Source organism: Melozone crissalis, unplaced genomic scaffold, assembly GCF_028551555.1.
Source record: "Melozone crissalis strain CALT ecotype California unplaced genomic scaffold, PUWL_Pcris_2 ptg000029l_1, whole genome shotgun sequence".
Classification (NCBI taxonomy): domain Eukaryota; kingdom Metazoa; phylum Chordata; class Aves; order Passeriformes; family Passerellidae; genus Melozone; species Melozone crissalis.
The window spans coordinates 9873164-9896406 of NW_026535807.1; the positions used below are offsets into that span (position 1 = coordinate 9873164).

At 41.8% G+C, this 23243-nt stretch overlaps 2 protein-coding genes across 2 annotated transcripts; one reads left to right on the forward strand and one right to left on the reverse strand.

Moving 5' to 3' along the window:
- Nucleotides 1–10: 10 nt before the first annotated feature.
- On the reverse strand, nt 11–13172 carry TMEM43 (transmembrane protein 43). The gene is made up of 12 exons (XM_054280688.1): nt 12889–13172; nt 11616–11768; nt 10516–10650; nt 9686–9780; nt 8928–8977; nt 7485–7554; nt 7040–7110; nt 6753–6874; nt 6085–6159; nt 5903–6004; nt 4429–4546; nt 11–3086 (listed from the first exon to the last, which is right to left on the reverse strand). Exons 1-12 carry the CDS (start codon nt 12898–12900, stop codon nt 2884–2886), a joined length of 1206 nt encoding a protein of 401 aa, XP_054136663.1. The 5' UTR covers nt 12901–13172; the 3' UTR covers nt 11–2883.
- Nucleotides 13173–13262: 90 nt separating this feature from the next.
- CHCHD4 (coiled-coil-helix-coiled-coil-helix domain containing 4) lies at nt 13263–22001 on the forward strand. Its single transcript, XM_054280689.1, has 3 exons — nt 13263–13368; nt 15131–15229; nt 20849–22001. The coding sequence occupies exons 1-3, from the start codon at nt 13347–13349 to the stop codon at nt 21136–21138; spliced, it is 411 nt and encodes a 136-aa protein (XP_054136664.1). The 5' UTR covers nt 13263–13346; the 3' UTR covers nt 21139–22001.
- Nucleotides 22002–23243: the final 1242 nt, after the last annotated feature.

Consider the following 23243-nt stretch of genomic DNA (forward strand, 5'->3'; position numbering starts at 1 on the left):
GAGCTGCACTTCCCAAGATCACTTTGCTTTGTTGGGGTTTTTGGTCTCTTTTGTATCACTCAGCACTAGTAGTTGAGTTTCCTGAGGCACTCCTGTCATCAACAGTCTCATTTCCCATTTTTCTTGTTTTCATTTTTCCTGCTTGCTCAGAACTAAAGCATCCAGCTGCTTTTTATGTCTGCAGAGAGGTGGCCAAAGGAATGCTGATGCCTCCTTTGATCCATAGCTTACCCAAATCAGTGGTGAGGTAGAGTTCTGGCCTGTCTCAAGGGGGAAACACTTCCTTTGAGGTCTAAAACAAACCCCGAAAATCAGAATATGGAAGAATTAGTATTTTCTAAAGAGTACTTGCATTTTGTAATGTAAGTTTGGCTTTTGAGCCTGCCATCTTTATTTGCTCTCAGAAATCTTGTGCTGTGGAAGGGAGAAGCCCTGTCCTTATTACCAGCTTAGGCTTCAATATGTCTTCTTAAGCAATTTGAATATATACATATTTGCTTCTGTTGCTTATCAAGATCCTGTTCTGGAGCAAAACACATAAAACTGGCTAAATCTCACTGATGGAACAAAATTCACTAGAACCACAGAATTGTTATCCAGTACCATAGCATTAAAAATCTGTTGAGAGAGGAATATTAAATCTACATAAGCTTTTGTTGCACTTTTGTAGTAGAAATACTGATCTGTCTTTGGCAGTATGTATCTAAAGACCACTGACACAGTCTCTTCAAAAATGGAGGGGAAAATAATTTAGACATTGTCACAGAGTAGGAGATGTAAGAAAATGGCTTTCATGTAACTATGTTCAGAAGAAAATCTATTTTTGTACTGTATTTGTAGATCAAAATAAAGTTTGAAAAAAATAGTATGGTGTCTGTTTTTGGAATACACAGGTAACTCCCAGTCTCCTTAAAACACAAGGGGCTGTAACAGTCAGGTTGATTCATTATATTTTTCCAATGATCTTAGAGAGGCAAGGAAGTGACTTGACTTCTTTGGTCAGTAATGGGAAATAAATCCATGTCAGGCTGGCAGCAGTACACAGGCCAGAGAGCAGCTTCCCAAACCAGGAATATTTGCAGGAAAATAAAACCCAACAATAGGAAACTAGTTCTTGCGGAAGCTACAAACTACCTGGACATTACATTATTCCTGGATATAAAACATGCAATACTTGAATTTAATAATAAAGCCTACAGACCAACCTTTGGAAAACAGTATTTTATTAAATATACAAAAGCTCAGCACTTCAGTAGAAAATTGTCACTTCATTTCCAATAAGTAATGCTGGTTAGCATTCTGCATCATGGGCAAAACAGCAGCAGTTCAAAACCAGTTTCTCTCCCCTGTGGAGCACAATTGCTGACTGCTGGAGCATGAGCAGGTGTTCTGAGCAGCAGGAAGGCTGTGCAGCACCACTGCCACACACCAGGCATGCACCAGGCCAGCTCCTGTACCTGCCCTTTCACTCCCTGCTTGTTTTACCAAGGCAGAGCTGTGAGACCAAACTGACTATTCAAATACCAAAAGAATGAGAGTAATTAGGACTAAAAAAGTCAATACTAATTCTCAAAACATTTATGATTTCTCACTCAGATTTCTATTTCAGTATCACTTCTAGCAAACGTTTACTTCTGTGTATGTTCAAGTCAAATTCCTTTGGTACAGAGAACACTCCTCTGATGGTCATAAATAGATTTCATAATAGAAAACATTATTTTTGTACTGAACTGTGTATACTTACAAAAACCCCAAAACAGTAGTGTAGGGGGCTCCATCTGGAAGCCAGACTCTAGCTTGCTGGAGAGACTTAAGGGTGTCTCTAACCTCAAGTACTGGTTACAGCAGATAAACATGAGCCATCACAACACTACAAGGCATTCCTCTAACAAGATGCAAAACTACCAATTTAGGCTACTAAAATCCATGAAAACTAATAAGGCAAAAATGTTTCCATTGCTTAATTTCACAGAGTATGTTCATTGTCCTTACTAAGTGAAATTAAAGAAAGGAACAGTATACACAGCCAAAAAACCCCCAACTATTTTAGACTACACATTCGGTTATAAAAGTCAATGTTGTTTCAAGGCAGTAGGTTTTTTATTTACACGTGAATGACCTGTTAGTACCCTTTTAAGTGCAATTTGAAGTGAAATTTTTGAAACTGTTCTGATACAGTCCAGGCTATAATTTTGGATGCTTAACCAAAACCAAGTTCAGACACTTAAAACCTGGGGGAAATCAATGTGTCCTGATAAATCTGCCCAACCTCAGAGCACTGCTAACCTGGCCACTCATTGCATCAATGACTTTGAAAATCCTCAGTCCAAAAGCAGAGTTTACATGAGTATTCTGTGGAATTCACCTAAGCTATGTTTTCCCTTTGAACATATGCACTGCCAAACACACCAGCCAAAGGAGTGTTCCTGACTGTGCAAACCAGGAAAGGCAGCAGAGGGAGGGTTTGTCAGAGGCAGGCAGGCACACGCATTTCCCAAGGACATGTAACCAGGGTCCATGGGATGCAGCTGGCACTTTCTCCCAAACACACAAGGTGCCCCACCCAGCAAGGACTTGCCAGTTCCCAAATCAGGGGGAATTACTAAGCAGTAAGAGGTATAAATCTGCTTGTTCACTAACTCACCATCAATACCCACACCTAAAATGCTTTTTCCCCCAAAGCTGGTGTCACTGACTTCCCACAAACAGCATCCTATAGTCCTGTGGATAACATGTACCAATAATCCCACCCAAGCCCCCTCCCCAGCTTTCAGTGCTCGCTGCTGAGCTGTGATTTGCTGTAAGCTTGCTGCAGGAACCGGGCAGAAATGCACTTGGGAAGGTTCTAACCAGGACTCAGCTCAAGACCAGAGCACCTCCTTGTCACTGCTGCTTCTTGGGCAGAACACGGGTCCTGGCCACCAGGATGGGGACAGCGGAGAGCAGCATCAGGAGCAGGGCCCAGAGCGGGCGGTAGAAGAGCCAGCCCACGGAGATGGTGAGCAGGGACAGCGAGCTGGCCACACACACCGCAAACACCTTCAGGCCAACGCTCACCAGCTCCCTCACCACGGGAAACCAGTCCACTGCAGGGAGAATGAAACATGGCATGCAGCAGTTGGCAAGATGACAGTTTACAAAGAAGTCTGATTCATGCCTAGGATGTGCACCCTAACAGCTGCAATCACAAAACAGACTCAAATTATTTATCCAGTGTCACAGACATTTTTTCATAGAAATCCTTTCTTTGGGACTTGTTCATCTTCTGGGAAGCTGAGGCTCCAGAAAGAGAATGTAAACAATGATTATCAGCTGCTGTGGAATGCAATAGGATGCACCTGTGATTGGTTCATGTCCCATGTGTACAATTAAGGGCCAATCACAGGGCAAGCTCTCTGGAACACAGTGACACAGAACTCTCTTGTTTTTGGGATTCTTTTCTATGTTATTCTTAGGTTAGCAGCCTCTACAACTTCTCTCCTTATTCTTTTTAGTATAGTAATAATGTATTATATATCATATATCAATAAATCCAGCCTTCTGATCATCAAACAAGATTCTCATCCTTCTCTCACCCTGGAGACCTTCCTCAGGTCGCTGTAATAATCTAGAGCACTGGATTAGGCACTTCAGCAGAGCATCATCAAGACACTTGATCATTAAGCAACAGTTAAACATATAAGGCAATGCTATCCTCATCTCTTCACACAGGAAGTAATCCAAAATGAAGTCTGAAGATTTGTCCAAGGCTTGAGAGGCAGAGGAGACAGACAACCCTGCAGCTATAGAGCAAGTCTAGGGCAACTGGTACAAGCTGCTAGCACAAGAATTCCTTTCTGGCAATAATAAATCTTGGAGCAGCATGTATATGGATAAATAAATCAGAAAAAAAAAGGTTCACATCTACAAAGTGAATGATATCTTTGATGTCTGAAGTTTATGCAAGTTTGAGGCATTGTCCTGTTTTTCTGGTTTAACTCCAGCATTTTTGATATTAAAAGAATAAACAGAAACTTTTTCTGCTGTTTGTTTACAATAGTGTAGAATCACCAGACACAAAAACATATTTCAATAGAACTGCTGATTAGGACTTGTTGGGGGGACCAGTTGTGTGTGGGTGCAGAAAGTATTTGTACTGCAGCACCTTGAGTTAGATTTAAAAGAATCAGCCCAACACATGCCTCAGCTTTTTATTTTGGTGAGTACTGGGCTGGGATCTTCTGAGACTGGTAAAAGTTATTTGTGTGGGGTTTTGGTAATGTTCACAAAGCAACCACTTGGTTTTGTGGTCCTGTTTACCTGCAGTGACTTTTCAGATCAAATAAAATCTGAGTTCAAAAGAGATTTCTCCTGATCTCCAAATGAATTAACTCCCTAGAGGTTACAATCTTGTTCCTAGATCATTTTGCCAGTCTGTGAAAAACTTACCTAATGTGTAAAAGATCCTGGTCATCAGGCTGATGCCCACAAACATTGAGAGCCAGCCAGCTGCACGGAGGGCCCAGGTCTTCATGGTGTTACCCTCCTGCTCCTTCTGAAACACCTCCTGAAAGCAAACACCATCACATGCAGCCTGTTTCTTGTTCTTTTTCAAGATCCTCTTAATTCCAGTACATTATGAGCCAAGCAGAGCCAAGAGCACTTTAGGAGTACAACTACTCTTGCAGAAAATACATTGCAGCTCATTCTGCAAGGTCTGTGCAGTATGGCAGTACACTGCAATAGACTGAACAGTGCAGCATGGGGGAAACTTGGCATTTCATAACTAAAACAACCTAAAAAGCATCATTCAACACTACCCACAGGCAGAAAGCACTCAGGTTTTGCTGCAATTGGACACATTCTCCTTCCTGTGGAAAATAAGACACTAATAAGTAACTGTCATAAGGAAGGAAGAGTCTGACTTCACTCTGAAGGAAGAGAGAAGAGGCAATATCCACTGATGGCTGAGGGAAAGGTGTGTAAAGTGTGTGAAAGAGAGCAAGCTGGATACAGGGAAGAAACCTAAAAGGTATGTGTGCATTTCATCAGGCAAAGCAAAGCATCTCTTTGCACAAATTCTGATTAAGATTCTTTCCAAGATGGGCTGTGTGACCCTCTGGCTCAACAAAATGTTCACATGAAGATGGCTGGGACATTAGAAAGCACTAAATGCTAAGAGATGTGTAAGACTGACTATTTGCACATACAAGTACTCAATGTATTATTTATTTGTAACCAGTTCATTTTCAATGAAACAATTCTGTCTAATGAAGATTTGGAGCTTAGAGCAGAGGGTTGATTCTGCTGCTACTCTTTCAAGTCAGAACAAAGGCTTTCTAACTGCTTTTGGGAGCACCTGTAAACTCCTGACATCTGCTTTCTTTGCAGCAGGGCATGGAACAATCATTAACGGAAACAAACCTACTAAAAGAGGTAAATGAATCACCAAATTGCTGGAGCATGCAGGATTTATTGAAGCATAATGCTCTGCCTGAAGGGTCTTTCTCAGCCAGAATAGTAATAAACATTTCAAACAAGCCTAAACTCCTGTTATTAGGAGCTAAAAAGAGAATAACTCTAATGGTTTATTTAACTAAACCCTGATTTTTACTATTTTTACATGTGACCTGTTCAAAAGCATGTGCTTGCATGTGTAAGTGGGAAACAATCAAGGAGCAAATAACAACAAAATGAGAGGGCACAGAAACAATCTTTCAAGAAAACAGCCAGAATGTGCAGAAACCTGGAAGCAAACACAGGCTACAACCTGCTGTCCAAGAAAGAGAGAGAAAAGCCAATGTTTATATGAGTATCTCCTCCTCTGGAGCAGGTCTGAAGGAGACCAAGAGCTTCATCTTCTGCTGCTTCTGCACTTCCACCTCAGCTTTTAACCCCTCACTAGAAGAATGTGGTATCTCACCTCCACAGAGAGGTCCCCAGGGTACAGAATCTCCAGAACATCTCCAGACTTGGTATGATATGGAACCAGTTGATCACCTCGCTGCCGAGCAATCACAGTCACCTTGGCAGAGAGGGAAAAATATTTACTGGTTTCTGAGGTGGGAAGAGAGTTGCAAAATACAGAAACAGCTGAAGACCCACCCTGTCAGCAGAGCCCAAATGGGGATCATCTTCACTCAGACCTGCATAGAAGAAAGAGACACGAAGGTCTCCCACCTACAAACAAGAGAAGATTGGAAGTCAAGAAAGATTGTTTTACAAAGGGGAATCACAGGAAAGACAACTGAGCACAGGAACATCCTTTATTTATCAACACTTTTTCTGAACATTTATGTCAAGCAAGAGATAGCCAGAATGATTTCCAAGCTGTCCTTTTTTTCAGGGCTAGTTGGCCACTGAAACATGAGAGCTGAAACGTTGTTTTGTAATATCCCCTCTGATTAAGCTGCAGGAGCACATGATATGCTTTGTTCATCCCTCATCATTCCATCTTTTGGCAAAACAGGGCAGGCAGCACAATGTGACAACAAGCTGTTTGTACTCCTCAATAGGGCAAGGCTGAGGTGGAACCCACCTCCCAGCACCATCCCTAAAAGCACAGCAGACTCATTAAAACAGAGAATAAAGAAGTGGACTGGAAGCTTTCTGCAAGAGAAGCACTCATTCCCTACGGCTGCACTAAGGGAGTCATCCTATGTGATGGTCTGCACTCCATTTTCTATACATTTCAACAGAAATAAGACATGCCCCAATTTCTTTTTCACACACAGGTAATCAATCACTGCTTTAGTTTCTCTTTCCCATCTTACCTCTGGACGCCTGGGGTTGTCACTGTGATAGAAATAATTTTCTCTTCGGGTAACATCAGCATGGGGATCCTCCAGGTGTGACAAGCTCAGCTGCTTGAAATCATCGATTCTATCCACGAGACCTAAGCAGAACAAAGCACCAAGCTGAGGCCCAGTGTCTAACGTGGAATGGCCAATTTGCTGGCTGGCTTCCTGATTATCACTTGACATGACAGCTATTGTGGAAAGAACCAAAGTCCACTGCTGATGCAACAGCAGACACAAAGCCAGTACAAAACAACCCTTACCCTTGGAAAGAACAAAGCTGCCAACCTGGACGTTAGGAGAAACAGCAGTGAAAGACTCCACAGCCATGGCACTGAGGAACAGAGAGAGTCCCTGATTAGTCCCAGGATTATGATCAAATTCTTGATTTGCAGTATGCAATATATAGAACAGAAAAGGTACTGGGGCAAATATCAGGAGAAACTCAAAGAGCTAAAAATGACTGTCATGATGTGAAAACAAATCCATGAAGAGACTGTCTAGACTGTATACTGCTGCAACCATAAAAACAAGTTAAGGCATCACTCTTGGAGCTGCTCTAATTTCTTTATGTCTTCATTCTCTCATCTACCAGAAGAGCAGCAGTTTCCATTTACTGCACTCTGTTATGAAATCAGTCATTTAGCTTTCATACTTGCTCAGATCCAGTGACAGAGTTCAGGGGGACTGTGCCAGATGGTGCCTCACCTCGGGTTTTTGTGTCCAATTTCTCGATCAAAATTTCTGCTGTTCACAACTTCTGATTTCCACTCTGTATCTAAACAGAATGATAAGGTTGAGTAAAGGACACTCAGATCTCAGTTACTGAAGACACCTCTCAATCATTTAGTTCTAGGTTACACTTTTAGTAATACTGTTGACATCAATGTCTATCATTGCACTGATACACAGATCCCTCCTCCTAGCATGTTAGCAGGGAATGGCAGAATTTAGGGTGAAAAAAGGTATTTTTGGGATAAAATTGTAACTCAACTTTGCTCAGATTTTTTTTTTGGCATGTTCCATGATCAGGCTTTAATTCCTGGCTCCGCTCTTTGGGAATAAACTGGCTTTGTGATAACAAGGAGCAGGGGGCAAAGGGAGAGGAGTCTGGAGTGAACTTGAGCCCAGGAAAGGTTGAGTCCAAATGTGTTTTGCAAATACACAAGTCAGTAATTAAATATTTATTTTTATTGATCATAAAATTTCCCTAAGGAGAGTCTGTTTTGCCCATGGTAGTAATTGGAAACCCATCCCCTTATATTTCTTTCAACCTGTCCTTCACTCCTGTCATTCCCAATTTCTTGCCCAGTCCTGCTGAGGGGAGAGTAATCAAGCAGCTGTGTGGGTCCATGGTTGGCATACATGGACATTTATGGGACAGAATCCATCAATCTTGAGAGGACAGCTGATTTTTTAGATGGCATTTCTTTTTGTTCCCTATCACTGTGAGCCTGTTTTCCATGGCTCACAACCAGCAGCTTTGCCCCTCATGTACCTCCATGGCACAGGGTCCCCATGCTTCACTCAGCTGAGCAGTTATATGATCACACCCAGAAACTGCTGCACGCCCACGCTACACATCCATGTGCTTTGATCAGAGATAAATGAAGCACAGAGACCAATCTCCAAGCACACAATGACTCAGAGTGCTTTTCTGCCACTGGGTAGATCAGAACAACGCACTCAGTTCTGCTCCTGCCAAAAAAGCACTTGGCAAAAGCCACAGGGCACATCAGAAGGTGCTGGTGGTTTTCACTGGCTGGTATCAACATCTAAACAGGTTCTCAACAGGCTCCCTTACAGGCTGGAGCTAACCTGCTGTTCCCTGTCTATTCTCCTCTGCTCACAGTTGACATATTCCCAATCACTCCATGTCTGAAGTGTAATCTTAGGTGGAGCTTCAAACATACTCCCATCACTGGTCATTGAGGACCTTATGGGCCCTATTTCTGAAGCATCCTATCCCTGGATGTTCCTCTGAACTTTCAGGGGTTTCAAAACAAGACTCAGATTTTCTGTAGCCCTTGCTTGCTGACAACACATCTCCTTTCACCTCAGTTAGCTCAGGAAATAAAAATCAAAATACACACACACACACAAAAGCTCAAAGTTACATGCATAAAAGAGACTTTCTGTTGATCAACTTACTGTATGAATACTTTGTCTCTTTCTTAATCTCACCATCCTCCTCATATTCCCTGCAGAGAAAAAGGGCTGGGATGAGAACCAAACCAGTGCACACACACCCCTGCTCAGGGCAGAATCCACTTCACCAATGAAATGCACAGACAGATCTCTGGCAATACAGACTTTTACATCATCTAACTCTTCTCTGAACTACCTGTTCTGAAGACAGAGATTTTTCTGTACCAGGAGAAAACTGTACACAAATGCTCAACAGCCACAGCCTTTTTATTCCCACATTTTGAACAAGGAGGTGCTAACTAGATTGATGAGGAACAAGAATTAAGTACAGTGAGATAAACTGGCCAAATCAAGTCTCTAACAGATGCTGCACCATAAGCACGTTAAAACTGAGAAATCATTTTTCACACCTTCACTACCTCTAACCTTTCTTTTATATGACATGAAAGACATTTGGCATATAAATTCTGTGCAGTCACACCTACATAATACATACTACCATCAGTGGAATATTAGCAATAGCAAGAAGGCTTTCCCTATTTGGGTTGCAACTATTAGCAGAGCAGTTAACATCTCTCAAGGAAATTAAAGTGATTCTCTAAAGGAAAAAAAATCCAAGAGTTCTAGAATTCTCTGGCTATGAAGAGGGATTTTTATTTGGTTTCTTTTTTCCCCTTTGGTATAAGGAAAGGAAAAAAATTGTGATAGGATCCTGGTAACACAACAGCCTCAAACTACTTTTAAAGATTATTTTCACTTACTTTGAGTCTTCATATTCAACCCACTGGTACATTTCCACGTTACGCTTGAGTTTGACAGCTTGGATGGAGAGCCCATAGCTGGGGTCAAACAAAGGCTGTGCAAAAATTAAAGAAAATGCAAGTCAGTCTGAATGCTGAACGTCACAACCTCAAATACTGTGCTTTTACTACTGAAACTATTTACATATCTCACTGTTAATATTTACATATCTCACTGTTAATATTTACATATCTCACAGCTAGCACTATCTCACACACAGGTGAACACAGTATAAATGTTTGAAAGACAAAAAGGAATGTCTCTGGCAAATCTGACCTGAAGAATCATAATCAAATGTTATTGTCATAGTGAAGAATGAAACTAGAACTGCTGACTATGGGTTTACAGTTGTCAGTGTTTAAACCAGGAGATTCTGTTTTGCTGGAAGGTGCTGTGTTACCTTCTGCAATGTGGGTGGACCATGGAAAATGTTACCACTACTGAAAAGTAAAAACTTGCAGAGCTCCTGTGCTGCAAGAGCCTGAAGACTTCACAATATCATAACACACAACAGATTCCCTACACAAATGGCAATTGAAATTATCCACAAAAGGCAGCTTGAGGGTAAACACAGCTACAGCTTGGCTTGAAGAAGGGAGTGCAAGGCCATTCAGCATCTCCTTGATTCCAGGCCAAGAACCAGAGCTTGAGTGGTAGCTGCCAATGCATAGAGGAGGAGAAAAGCCATGTTTTTTTTTCCTGGACATCAAACAAAACTTTAATTGGCAAAGACTTTTCCTTCCCTCCAAGCTTGAAATACTCATATCCTTCAAGATTCTATTTTATTTACCTTAGATGTACTCAAAGCTCCAGCCAAGTGCACCAGTCTCCCCTCATTCTGCTGAGAGATGCTGTGGATGCTGTCAAGAGGGACCACAAGAGAAAGCCCCTCATCAAGAGACCTGGCTGTCCTTAAAGCTCGCCCCTGCAACAAACAAAATAGAAATCAGCTTGTGGAGAATCAACATCACAGCAGCATTTTGTGAACATGGTTAGCAGACAAGTGAACTGATGACCACAAGGAATGCTTGTATATTCAGCCCAAGGCATATTTTGGAAACACACCTGTACTTCTCCATTCTCTGTCTGAGCCACTTTGGGGCAGTACTTCTCAGCCAGGCAGCAGGACCACTAACACCAACTAAGCTTCTCAAACAGACCCAGATTCTTCCTACATGGATCCAAACTTACTGCTCTGCAGCTCTTACCTTCTTCATCATTCCTGAATAAATGCAAAAATGATACAAATTACAGTTCATTTTCCACGCAGCTATATTGGCTCCTTAGGAGAAGTTTTCCCTGCCTCACCATCATATCCTGATGTGCTTTTTTTCTGCAAAGTCATCAAAATTTGGAGTAGTTATTTTTCCTCTTGTAGAGGTATGAAAAGAAGTCTCTAAGTGAAAATCCACAGAATTCTGCTATCCACTCAAAAATTACCAAAAGAAGTATGTTTTCAATGGTAGGGTCTTAAGATTCCAGGCTAACTTTTTTTTTTATTGTATCTAAAACCAAGAAATAATACTGAGAAAAAAACAAATAAATAACTACTCCAATTTTGCAACATGGGGTATGAATTTCTTTAAAGTAATTGTAACACCACTAGAAATGAGGACCTTTTGTTATCTCAAGAAAAAAAAAAGGGCTGGCTCATGCAACCCTCTTAGCACAGGCTGTTTCATCATCAGTTTACAAGCTTTGTATCTTATCTCTCATCACACACTGCTACTGTCTCTACTCTGCCTAGTTCCACAGAAATACTACCTGTGGCCTGTGATTTCACTTTTCTGTTATATCCTGAGCATAAGCACCAGGTCCCCAGACCAAACCTCCTCTTCTCATGGGTCAAGTAATAATACTGTGTACAAACACTGACAATATTGCACTTACTTCATTGGTAAAAAGAACGTAGAAAGCCAGAAGAAACGTCACAAGTCCAATCAACATGCCTCCAGAGGTCTCACTGAGCCGCTCCAGGAACCCTGGTTTGGGCTCACTTGTGACTTTAACATGCTCTTTTCTGCTGCTGCCTGGGTCAGAGAACTGTTGAAAATAAACCAAAAGTGCAATATTGGTGTAAAAGGGGAAAGCATTCCGTTTCAAAACAAGTTTTCTAGCTTTGCTAGCACTGCTGTCCTACAGCCCAGAACCCCTTGCCTTGGACCAAAACTTTCCCACACTGACTAAATGCCTTACCACACTTTTGATACCAGAAACATATTCAATAAATAAAACTTCAGCCTGCTAGAAAAAAAACTCAATTTCTATTATAGTGGTTCTACATTTTCAAGCTTTCTTCGGTCTGCCTCCCAGTTCTGTATTTGGAGTCCACACCCTGCATTCAGGCCATGGCAAAATGAGTAATAGCCCTAAATTCCTGACCAGCTAAAACACTGCTATAAATAACAAATTATGATTCATCTCACCAGTAAAAAAAGTGCCTGCACAGTCTAAAATAATTATATCCAGGGTAACAAAAACTCAAAACAAGGCACAGGACTAACATGAGAGCCCAGGGGTTTATCTGTGCATACACAGCTAGTGGGGAGTTACCAAATCCAACGCAGCAAGGCAGGACATGGCACTCCTCTGTGCACGGAAAATCACGCTACGAAAAGCCAGTGTGCATAGAGGAGGCAGAGAAGTCCTGCAATTTTATTCGAATAGAGGGAGAGTCCACCCGGGGTTTTCTCTCTCGAGGTTTCGGAGGGCACAGCCTCCTTTCATCCTGAACTCCCAGCCGCATATTGCCCTTTTCCTTTCCCCACTGGCTACTCAGAAGGTAGACAGAGCCTTCCCGAACCGCCTCCCACATATCCCCCACCTTGAACCTACTGTTTTACCCCAAAGTTCGGAAGTTCAGGCTTGTGCAGAGCCACTTTCTGTGTCAGGAGCCAAGCTGCCTCAGCTCGGCAACCAACCTGCTGCCCAAAGTCAGTAGACATTAAGACCCATTTAAAAGACATTAACACCCACACCTTCACCCATCGAGTTATTAATAAATTAGCACACACCGTCCCTCTCATCTAGCTCATTCGGAGATGCCTGGCGGGCTGCGACCGCCACAGGGCCCTGGCGCAGCCCGGGCACATCGGGGGCGAGCGGGCCAAGCCGGGCGGACACCGCACGGAGCAGCGGCGGGGCCGGAGCAAACAGCACTTACGTTCCTCGACATCCTGAGCCTCTCACTCCCCCGGGAACCACAACTCAGAGACCGCCAGAGCCGCGCACCGCCAGCCTCGCCCTCATCCGCCTCAGGGCTCCCCCGCCCCCGAACCGCTCCCCGCCCGCAGCGGCGCACGCCGGGACGCGTAGTTCCCGCCGCGGCGGGGAAGTCCTTCCTTCCTCCTTCCCTTCCCGCCTCTGTCTCTCTCCGCCCTGCGGCCGGGCGCGGGGCAGGCGGGAGCTGTAGTGCGGCGGGGCCGGGCCTGGCGGAGCCCCCGGCCGGCAGGAGGTGCGTCAGCGGCCGCCTCGGGGCCGGGAAGGCGCTTCCGGAGGCGGGAGGTCGCGGCGTGGAGCGGCGGCGCGGAGCTGCCCGAGCGGTGCTGGCGGGACGGCAGGAGCGGAGCGGCGGGGCCCGTGTGCGGCGCGCTGCGGAGGAAGGCACCGGCCGGCTCCGCCATGTCCTACTGCAGGCAGGAAGGTGCGCCCGAGTCTCCTCACAATGTCACCCCGCCGGGCGGCCTCGCTGTGAGGCGGGCGGGGGTGGGTGCGCTGCAGGGTGACCGCCCGTTTCCCTGAGGGGAAGGTGCAGCCGGAGCAGAGAGGAGGTGCGGCAGCCGCCCGCGGTCCGTGTGTGGCGGCGGCAGCGCTGCCTCGCCTCCTGCCGCGACCTTTCTCCTCACGGAGGGCGGGAAGGGCGGCGGGGCCATGAGGCGGCAGCGCGGTCCCGGGCGTGTGGGGACAGCGAGGCCCCGCGGCGGGCCCGGAGGTGCCCGCAGGGACCGTGTGTGGCTGAGGCGGGCGGGCAGGGCAGCTCCCGGCCGCGGAGCGCCTGCTGCCCGCAGGGGATACATTTATCCCAGCCTAGCTGAGTGGCCTGAGGTATGGGGATTTGCCTTTTGAAGGTCGATGGACAGGGCGGTAGACTGCGAGCTTTTCTATATCTGTATCATGTTGTACAGGTGGTGGTATTTATGAGGCTTGACCACCTCTTAAAGTGGGAGATGCGTAGGTAAATGTCTATATCTACATATATATATATATATATATAAAGATCCTTGCTCTCTTAAGTCATGTAAAGTGGCTGAATGTAACGTTTCAGACTGGAAAAAAAGCGCCAATAGTTCTAAATGCCATTTTTATGTTACAAAGTTGGCCACATACTATGAGCTGTATTGAGGTGCTCATAATATATGGACCTCTTTTACACTTTATGTTGTGCTTTCTTTAATTTTGCAAGATCTGTAAGTTGCTTTATGCAACCCTACAACATTGCAGTGATGAAGTTAGAGTTCATGTGTTTCTAGCTCCCTTCATATAATAAATGACCGAACATTCCACATTGTAAAGTTTGCTGGAGTACAGTGCAGAGTTGTCAGAAAACTCTTTCTGTTTTTTAAAAGGTGTTAGATTTATCTGTTTTTCAGACGTGTCTAAATGCATGGTTACTCAGCAAGGTTAAGTTACTGAACATCTGCTGGCTGAGGTCACACTGAGGGCCCAGGAGATTCTAATTTCTCATATGCCAAGTTACAGTAGTGGCCTGTATGAATTTGGAGAATTCTTGGGGAATTTACAATTTTTTCCACACTCAGAGTGTGTGTTACAGCTTTGCAGGGTTGTTAGAAAACTAAAACTACTGAAGTTTCCAGCTAAGCCTCCCCTGACCTTGCTGTTTAGTTAAATCAAGAGCAGGAAATTTGCTCCACTGGATTTCCATCCCTTGTAATGTTCACAGCACCTTTCAGTGTAGTTAGTTCTGTATGGTGATGGCTGTCCTCAGTTTTTTTTCAGATAATTATAATTAGTGTAAAATACTACACTAGTCTTTAGCAAAAACCTCTGTTATCAATAAGTTCCTGTGGAACCCTTTACTTCTATTTATTATAGTTTCACTTTTTTTTTTTGATTCTAAACCCGTCACCTGTGTTAGTCATGGTGTTGGAATAATTTGAGTTTGTTTTGAAACAGCCTTTTAACTTAGCAGTTTAGTGAACTGTACTGTTTATTACAGGACATTGCTATGAAAATTGGAGCTTTAGAATAACAGAATTTCAGTGTGTATATGTTCCTCTGAGCTAGTAACTGTTCTTGTTGAAGGTGATTAAATACAGCAGTTCCTTCTCAATATTATTGAATCACATTGAAAGTCTCATTACCTTGTGGTGTACAGCAGTTTTGTAAATGACTCTTTTCTGTCTGAGATTTCTCTGAACTTTTGCCTCTTGTCTCCTCCATGGTAGGAAAGGACAGAATCATATTTGCAACCAAGGAGGACCATGAGACACCGAGCAGTGCTGAGCTGGTTGCAGATGACCCAGATGACCCTTATGAAGAACAAGGTCAGTAGTGAGCAGAAGAACAGAAGTAAGGTGTGTTACATCATGCAGAAATCCAACACAAAACAAACCCTGCATGAATTAGAAAAAATTTGAGCATATTTAAAGACTGAGGGCAGCTGGTTATGCAGTAAATACCCAAACCCTTGGCAGTTTTATCTGCCAGGTTAGGACATCACTAATGACACATTTTCTTCCAATATTTCTTTTTCTACACTTGTAATGATTTTTCTTAGTGGCCTGTTCAGATAATCAGTTGATGGCTTTTAGTTTTGATTAGTGGTCAGAGATATGGAGGGATACCTTTTCCTTTTATTAATAAAGTTTGAGCCTAATCAAGTGAAAATTATGATCATTTTTCCTCTATTTTAGGTAACAGCAGGCAATTTTCAGAGAAGCTGGAGTGAGTTACATATTATTGTCATTGATGTGAGCTGCTCACTTGTCTGTGAGCAGCTGAAATTGCCTAATATGGCAATCTCTGAATATCTGATTTAATATAAATCAATATCTGGCTAATACTATAATGGTAGCAATATAATCAATATCTTTAAGTGCCACATGATGGGTAAGTTAAAATTATTGAGTTTTCAACCATAATCATCGTGCCTTGAAAGGATAAAAGTTTTCATGAAGATTACAGTTCTTGTACAAAGTATATCTGACCTGCAAATAGAGATTTAAGAGAGCAGAACACTTCTGAGACCAAGACTTGGAATATTCTAGTTGTGTATTTTAAGTAATGGGTAAATGAAATATACTTCCAATAATGATGATTTAATACATTTTGCCCTGGGTTAATAATTATCATGAAAATGTGAGTTTAGGTTTATTTTTTTCTAATTGCCTCTATGTTTGCAGGTCTTTTGGTCTCTTCACTTTGTGTGAAGGGATTTTATTGGTTTCAGCTCAACTGAAGCTCAAGTAAATTCTTCAGACTCTTTGAAACTTAGAAAGTGAAAGTTATTCTTTCTAAAGTGTCTCAGAGACCTTTAGAGGGCAGCATTTAAGCAGTTTAGCAGCTGGAGCTCACAGGGTCTCATTGTTAGCTGATATGGTGTGTACTGTAATGTGAACCACACCTTCCTACGTCATTAAAATGAACTTTTTTCATACATAGATTTGTGTGGAAATATTACTGCATTTATCTGCCTATTTATCTGCCTTCATTACAACTGTATGTAGTCAGTTATATATCCTAAAGCTTTTCTCACTTGCAGTGATAAGTCTGTTGATGTGCTGGTGTCACATGTATTTGGGTAATGGTTTGTTTCCTAGCAGTCCTGCACTTACAGAATGTCAGGGCCCTTTCTTCCTCAGCACTAGATCAGAGAAGAGAGGGGGAAAGCCAGGAGCTTTTTGTCACCTCACAGTGACAGTGTGTCTGTGGGATTCAAAATGAGAAACTATAAACTATGTTTAGGTACTGTCAATAAGTTTGGGTGGGCATTTCTTGTGGTGTGATTTTCTTTGTTAATTTGTTGAGTTTTCTTCTTAGCATGTGGTAAATTACTGCCGTGTTTTTAAGTGAAACACCTCCTGAATGACCCGGGGCTACAGTGCATTAGATCAGAGGAGAGAAAATGGACATATCACAGACTGTAGCAGTAGGGATGGAGCTTATGGGCAGGAAAGACATGGGTGGAATGGTTTGAAATATGTTGAAATGCTGAAGCTCTGGCTTGCATGGCTTTTATTTAAAAGAAAATTGGGAAAAGTGTTGCTGTACCTAATGTAACATGCAGGCTTTTCTAATTTAGCTTCTGCTTGGAATAGAAGACTTGGTTCAAATTGTGTTGTATAACTTACTCTTTTTGTAAGGACTCTGCTTTGCCAGAGACCAGTCATATCTGGGAAAGAATAGATGCGTTATATAGACCTGCCATAATCTACATTATTTTCTAATACACCTCAAATTTACACCTAATACACCTCACAACCTCAGACTTTAGGTTGTGAGGTGTTTGAAGTTTTGTTTTGTTGTAGGGGCCGTTTTCATACTTGAGATAAACATCTAGTTTGGTATTTGGTAATTTTTGGTAGTTCTTATTTTGTCCCAGACATTAACAGACATTAGTCTTTGAGCAGTCTACTTGAATCAGTAGATTGGTCAGGAAAACTTGTGTTCTGTTTCCCTTAGGATAAAAACCAGTTGTGTACTCCTCTTATTTCTGTCAATATTTTGTTGTTGTTGTATCAGCTGGGTGAGTTTGGTAGGCAAAATGTTAATGACTCACTTTAAGCTAAAAACACTGAAAGAAAAAAGCCATGAGAAATGAAAAGGCAGACAAACAGAGTAAGTTCAGGTTAGGATTTCATACTGCAGTGAAGATCACAGTTCACTGTCTGTGCTTTTTGGCAGCTGTGGCTGATGGAAACAAATTAAGGATTCATTTGCAGTGGTTTTGAAATAATACTGTTACTGTAAAGCATCTTTCTAGTCCTATGTGTTGCAGATGGTGGAATTTAAACATGAAAGACTCCTGGTTTTCACTGACATCTTGGCTGCCTTCAGTTCGAACATTTTTTTATTTTATTAAGCTTATATGAAGAAGGCAATGATGAGTTTTATGCATGCAAAGTGGTTTTTATTAGTGTTACAGCTGTGATGGGAAAGTTGGATAGAAGTACTTATAGAATTGGACCTCAGACACAGATTGTTGCTGGTCTTTCCCTTCAGTTTTTCCAGACTTGTTCCTGTCATCTGATTTTATAAACAGTTTTAAAGTGGTTTCTAGAGGGGACTGATGAAGCCAAACTCCACGTTCTTGTGAGAAAGAACTTGATGAATGATGACATGTACAGGAATGTTTCTGTGACTAATGATGTCCCTTTCAATCCTGCTTCCTGTCATCTTGCACTGTGAATCCCTGGCAGATAAACTTGTTATTGGATGTGTTTGTCATGTTACAGGGAAAAAACTCTTCTCAGAACAGCAGTGGGACTTCATCCCAGCGAGTCCAAGACAAGTGTTGACACAGATGCAGGTGGGCCTGCCTTTGCCCATGACATGAGCAGCTTCCATGAGCCAGGAGAGTTTGAGAGTTTAGGTTGTGAGATGTCAGCAATCAACTGCTCACACAAATCCTCATCTGCAGTGATCTAAACAGGGTTATTTTTTCTTCCACGAGTGCAGGTTCAAGTAGATTGTGACTCGCTGGATCAGTGAGGTTCAGGCTGCATTTGAAAAAAGTTTGAATTCAATTTTAATAAAAATAGTAATCCTATCTATTGCAGGCTTGCAACTCAGGAAGAGCAATGGATGAAATCTGTTTCTGATTTAATTGTGTTCTAAGCTTGCTGATGGACTTACTCATTGATGTGTGAATTCTGCTGTGATTATGAATGAGGAAATGCTTGCTTTAGTCATCTGTATTTTTGTTTTGTTTTTCTAAAGCATGGTTTCTGTGCACAGAACTTCTGAAACTGATGCTATTTCAGTGATAAAATAGGTGTAAGTCGGTGATCTTGTGATACCACAGAATATATTGTTTATGGGATAGCTCATAGTAAGATTTACATGTTTACAAGGCAGGTCTGGTTCTAAAAGGACCAATCTATTTTAAGAGAATTATTTTACAAGTAATTTTATTGCTCTAGTGTCTTCAGGAACATTCCAAATTGTGGTGTTTTTATTCTTAAAGTGCTAGAAAAATGACCTTAAATGACTAGTTAATATTAGTGAGGAGGAATATTGGACTGCAAAATCTAGTTTACAAAGCAAATTGTATTTCTTCTACATCATATGATTAACGTCTTTCTGCTTTTATGTCATCCTTGACAATGAGGAATCTGACACCACCTACTGATTTTCATGTCTCAGAAGTCCTGCTTCTCCCCCAGGCAGCTGAAGATGCTGTGATGCATTGGATTGGGTGTATATTATCAGTACAGTGAATAATACAGATATTTTGCAAAACCATTGCATTGGATTGGGTGTTATATTATCAGTACAGTGAATAATACAGATATTTTGCAAAACCATTGCATTGGATTGGGTGTATATTATCAGTACAGTGAGTATTACAGATATTTTGCAAAACCATCTTGCCAAATAAAGCATGGTCTGTGGAAAATGACAGTATTACTGCAGTTCACTGAATCATGCCAAGGACACTGTTACTTTCTGTAATGAAAAAGAGTTTGATCAATGCTGAGATTTGACTGACTCTAATTTTCTGCTCAGCTGCTTGGCTGAGTTAGAGAACATCTCTGATGAATTGCAAATCACAATAAAACATCCTTTTAATATAGCAATAAAATGATTGAGCTGCTTTTGCTGTACCAGTCAAGATTCATGATATTGCAGCCTGGTGTCCAAGGAATTGCACCTGGGAGTGAAATATGTGTCTGGAACTTTCTTAATCCACAGGACAAAGACAAGAAATAAGTTTCTTGAGTTCTCTGACAGTATTTTAGGTAATGTCAGGTTGTATCAGGTGTTAAATATAATTTCATGTTTGAATCAGAATTAATTCAACTTTTTTGTCTGCCAGTGGTATTTTCATACCTCCTTTCTAAAGGGAAGGTGCTTAAAGGTTTATGCACATGCTGTCAGCTTCTGCAGAAACTCAGCATGGAGATGAAGTTAGAAAAGTCTGCTAAAGAGGAGGAGAGCAAACTATTTAAGTGGAGAAGAAACCACCTTGGATTATAGCATAGTAGTTCTCTTGTTCTTCACAGATGAACATACTTGTGTATGTTCATACTAGTAGAGAAAGGAAATGGAGATGTATTTATTGCCTTCGAGAATTGCATTAGAGGCTCTAGAAGCCCACAGGACCAAGTCTGTTATACTGAATTTCTAAAATCAGAGGAAAGGAGTTCTTCAACTTGTTGTTTGACCTTCTTTGTATAAATCAGTTGCCATCTAGAGGAACATATGCCATTAAATCTTCACCTTGCCAGTCCACCAGAGAAGTATTTCTGTCAGGACTTTAACTGTTCCAGAGCAGAGGTTTAGAGCTGTTCCAGTTTAGAGTCTGAAGTGACACTTAACTCCTTTCAGTTGTGTTCTAAAGTACAATTTTGTTTCTGGCAGCCAGACAGGCAGGCTTGCTCTCAGGCTTGCTGTTCCTTGTGTTCTGTGGCACATGACTTAGTCTTTACAAATACACTGATTTTTGTTTTTGCAATTTAAATTTGAAGGGGGAAAGTTGTGAGTTACTATTTCGGAGCTTATTTCAACCAAGAAGAAAAAGGGATCCATTCCATTTGATTTAAAAGGTTTCTAGTATTAATACTGGATTTAAAGTGTTACTGTTTGTATGGAATGATTTTAAATTCTTGCTTGTTCCCCTGACAGTCTGGCAGATCGATTGACTTGAGTTCCATCTGTTTTGCAGTTCCCTTAGAATATTCTCAGTGGTCTGTAGTCCAGGGAGAAGGACTTAATTCAGAGATGGATAGAGAACTAATCTCACTTGTGCCCATTAAAGGATTATACTGATCAGAGGGAGAAACAGGCTGGCTGGGAGGTGAAAGGTGTTTATCAGCCTTGAGGCTGCAGAACTAAGATGGCATTATGGGTGCTTGAGTTCACACCTGCAGCCCAGCAGCTGTCACTGAGTGAAATCAATGTTTGGAAGGTGCATTAACTTTTCTTCTCTCTTGTTTGTTCAGGATTGATATTGCCCAATGGAGATATCAATTGGAATTGCCCATGTCTGGGTGGAATGGCCAGTGGTCCCTGTGGGGAGCAGTTCAAGTCAGCCTTTTCTTGTTTCCACTATAGCTCAGAAGAAATAAAGGGATCAGACTGTGTGGACCAATTCCGTGCCATGCAGGAATGCATGCAAAAATACCCAGATCTTTACCCTCAAGAGGATGAAAATGATGAGAAGTCCAGCAAGGATTTGGAAGCTGCCTCTATGGAGGCCTCTGCTGCCAAAGAGGAGGAGGGATCCAGCTAATGAAGATGCAAGGAGGCTGTCGTCTCCATTTCTCATTTTCAGACATGGACTTCTGCACTGTGTCTGTCTTCTGAGTAGTGAGGAAATGTTTCACCATATTCTGTGCACTGTATCATAATAAATAATTTATTCCTGAAGGAGAAATCTCAGAGCTTCAGCCTTGCAGATAAATACTGCAAAAAGAGTGAGTGTGTGTATGTGCTGTGTAACCTGGTTTTGGACACAGTTAAAACTTTACCAGCTGTTCTTTACCCTCAAGTTTTCCTTGAGTTGTGACTTGAGTAATGTCTTGAAGTACATAGCTTTCAACTAAAATTGCACTGGCACACCAGGTCTATCTTCATTTCAGTATGTTCTGATCAGTAGCTGCTTTTTATTTAATGTGTTCTGTTCTATCAGTAGAAATTACATTAAATGATTGTTTTTCCTTTAAGATTTCTTTTTTCCAAAGTGATGCAAGACACTGAAAATGGTCTAGGTCTAGAATTTCTAAAATAATTTCAAATGGTGTTACTAGATTATGGTTGCATTTTACTACTGTCATCAGATCAGGACTGCCAGGAAAACGCTGAAATGCAACATCTTTGATTTCATTTACTTACTGTGATGCCTTTTGCATTTTTAAAAATGGTGTGTTGTGCTACTGATGATTCAGATGAGTGAAAAGAATGTTGGTCACTGGCTTTATTTTTGCTCTGAAAATACAGCTTTTGGGTTCCTTTGGTTATTACCTTCTCCTTCAAGGTATAGATGGGCACTTGGAAAATACTTTGAGATACAATAAATTGTTACCTGGTGTAATGATCTCAAAATAGATACTGTGACTTAAGTGCATATTAAAAAGAAAATACTTTTTACCCTCACTGGGAGCTCCTGTGTCTTTGTGGTGTGGTGTTTTGTTTGGTTGGTTTTTGGTTAACACTGATTGGATTTGAGAACTGTTCTGTGCTGTAGGCAGATCTCAAATGAATTTGTGGCTTGTGAAGATTGGTTGCTCCAGCTTGTCAGATTTTTATTCTTGTCTTGTTCTTTTCTCCCCAGCCCAGGCAGGAAGGCATAAAAAACCTAAAGCTTTTTCAGTAGCTGTAGTAGACTGGACCATGAACCAGCAAATAAACATGAACAGCTATTAAAATATTTGAAAATTACTTAAAAGGTACAGATAATTTAATAGTTCAATATTGTTTAATAGCTGTAGATAAGCTATACTCCATTGTTTGTCTTTCTGAGCAAAAGATAGGCTATGAGATTTTTTTTTTCAAATGAGATTGTGGCTGTGGTTGTTGGTTTTTTTTTTCTCCCCTTGTGTTGGCTACCTCACCCAAAGCACAAAAGGTTGTAGTGACAGTAATGCAGCCACAAAGTCCAGCAATGTTTAAACTCTTGCCTTTCTCTGTGGGCAGCACCCTGGAGTGCTCAGCAGCATTAATTCCCTATAGCACTTTCATGGCTTGCTTGCATAAGTGAATTTGGTGCCACTGATGTTTCTAAATGTTTAAGGAGAATTTTTGTCCAGTTTTACAGTGTCTTTAAGGTGTTTGTATTTCAGTGCAGCTGTTGGATCCTCAGAAGAAAAGTTTGTAGGCAGTTAAGTGGCTGACAGCTACTTTGTTCTGAGGGCAGTGATAGCAGGGACTGTGCATCCCTGCTTTCCAAAGAAACAAAGTGAGACAGAACTTCTCAGTGTGGCTCTTTCAGGCATAAGAGGCCAAGTGCCAAGTTAACCTGAGTAAACAGGCACAAAAGCAGCAGAGATAATCTCTGGCACTTAGGCAATAGATGAACACTGGGCACTAAATTAGAAAAAAATCACATGCACCCAAGCTTCTGGTTGTTCAAATGGAAATGTAGTGCACTCTGTGAGGAAGCAAGAACTGTTTGTCAAGGGGTGCTCTGTTCTAACAAGTTGCCTCTTCTTTCTTTTTTTGCTGTGCATTTTTTCCCTCATTGCCTTTGTGCTCTAAAGTGTTTGGATTTATCCTCTGCAACTGTATTTGTAGCATATGTGTGCAAAACATTAAATGTGAGAATCTTGGCCTACAGTGGGTAGGAATGCGCACCTGATACTGACAGAGGGATTTGAGGCATAATCTGACACTTTTGAA

Excerpts from the sequence above, each read along its gene's own strand:
- TMEM43 (XM_054280688.1), bottom strand. Across the intron at positions 10,651-11,615 it reads ACGTTCTTTTTACCAATGAA|GGGCGAGCTTTAAGGACAGC; the intron begins GTAAGTGCAATA and ends TGTTTGTTGCAG. Across the intron at positions 3,087-4,428 it reads CAGGATCTTTTACACATTAG|TGGACTGGTTTCCCGTGGTG; the intron begins GTAAGTTTTTCA and ends TTCTCCCTGCAG.
- CHCHD4 (XM_054280689.1), top strand. The coding sequence starts at position 13,347 with ATGTCCTACTGCAGGCAGGAAG. Across the intron at positions 13,369-15,130 it reads GTCCTACTGCAGGCAGGAAG|GAAAGGACAGAATCATATTT; the intron begins GTGCGCCCGAGT and ends CCTCCATGGTAG. Across the intron at positions 15,230-20,848 it reads TGACCCTTATGAAGAACAAG|GATTGATATTGCCCAATGGA; the intron begins GTCAGTAGTGAG and ends TTGTTTGTTCAG.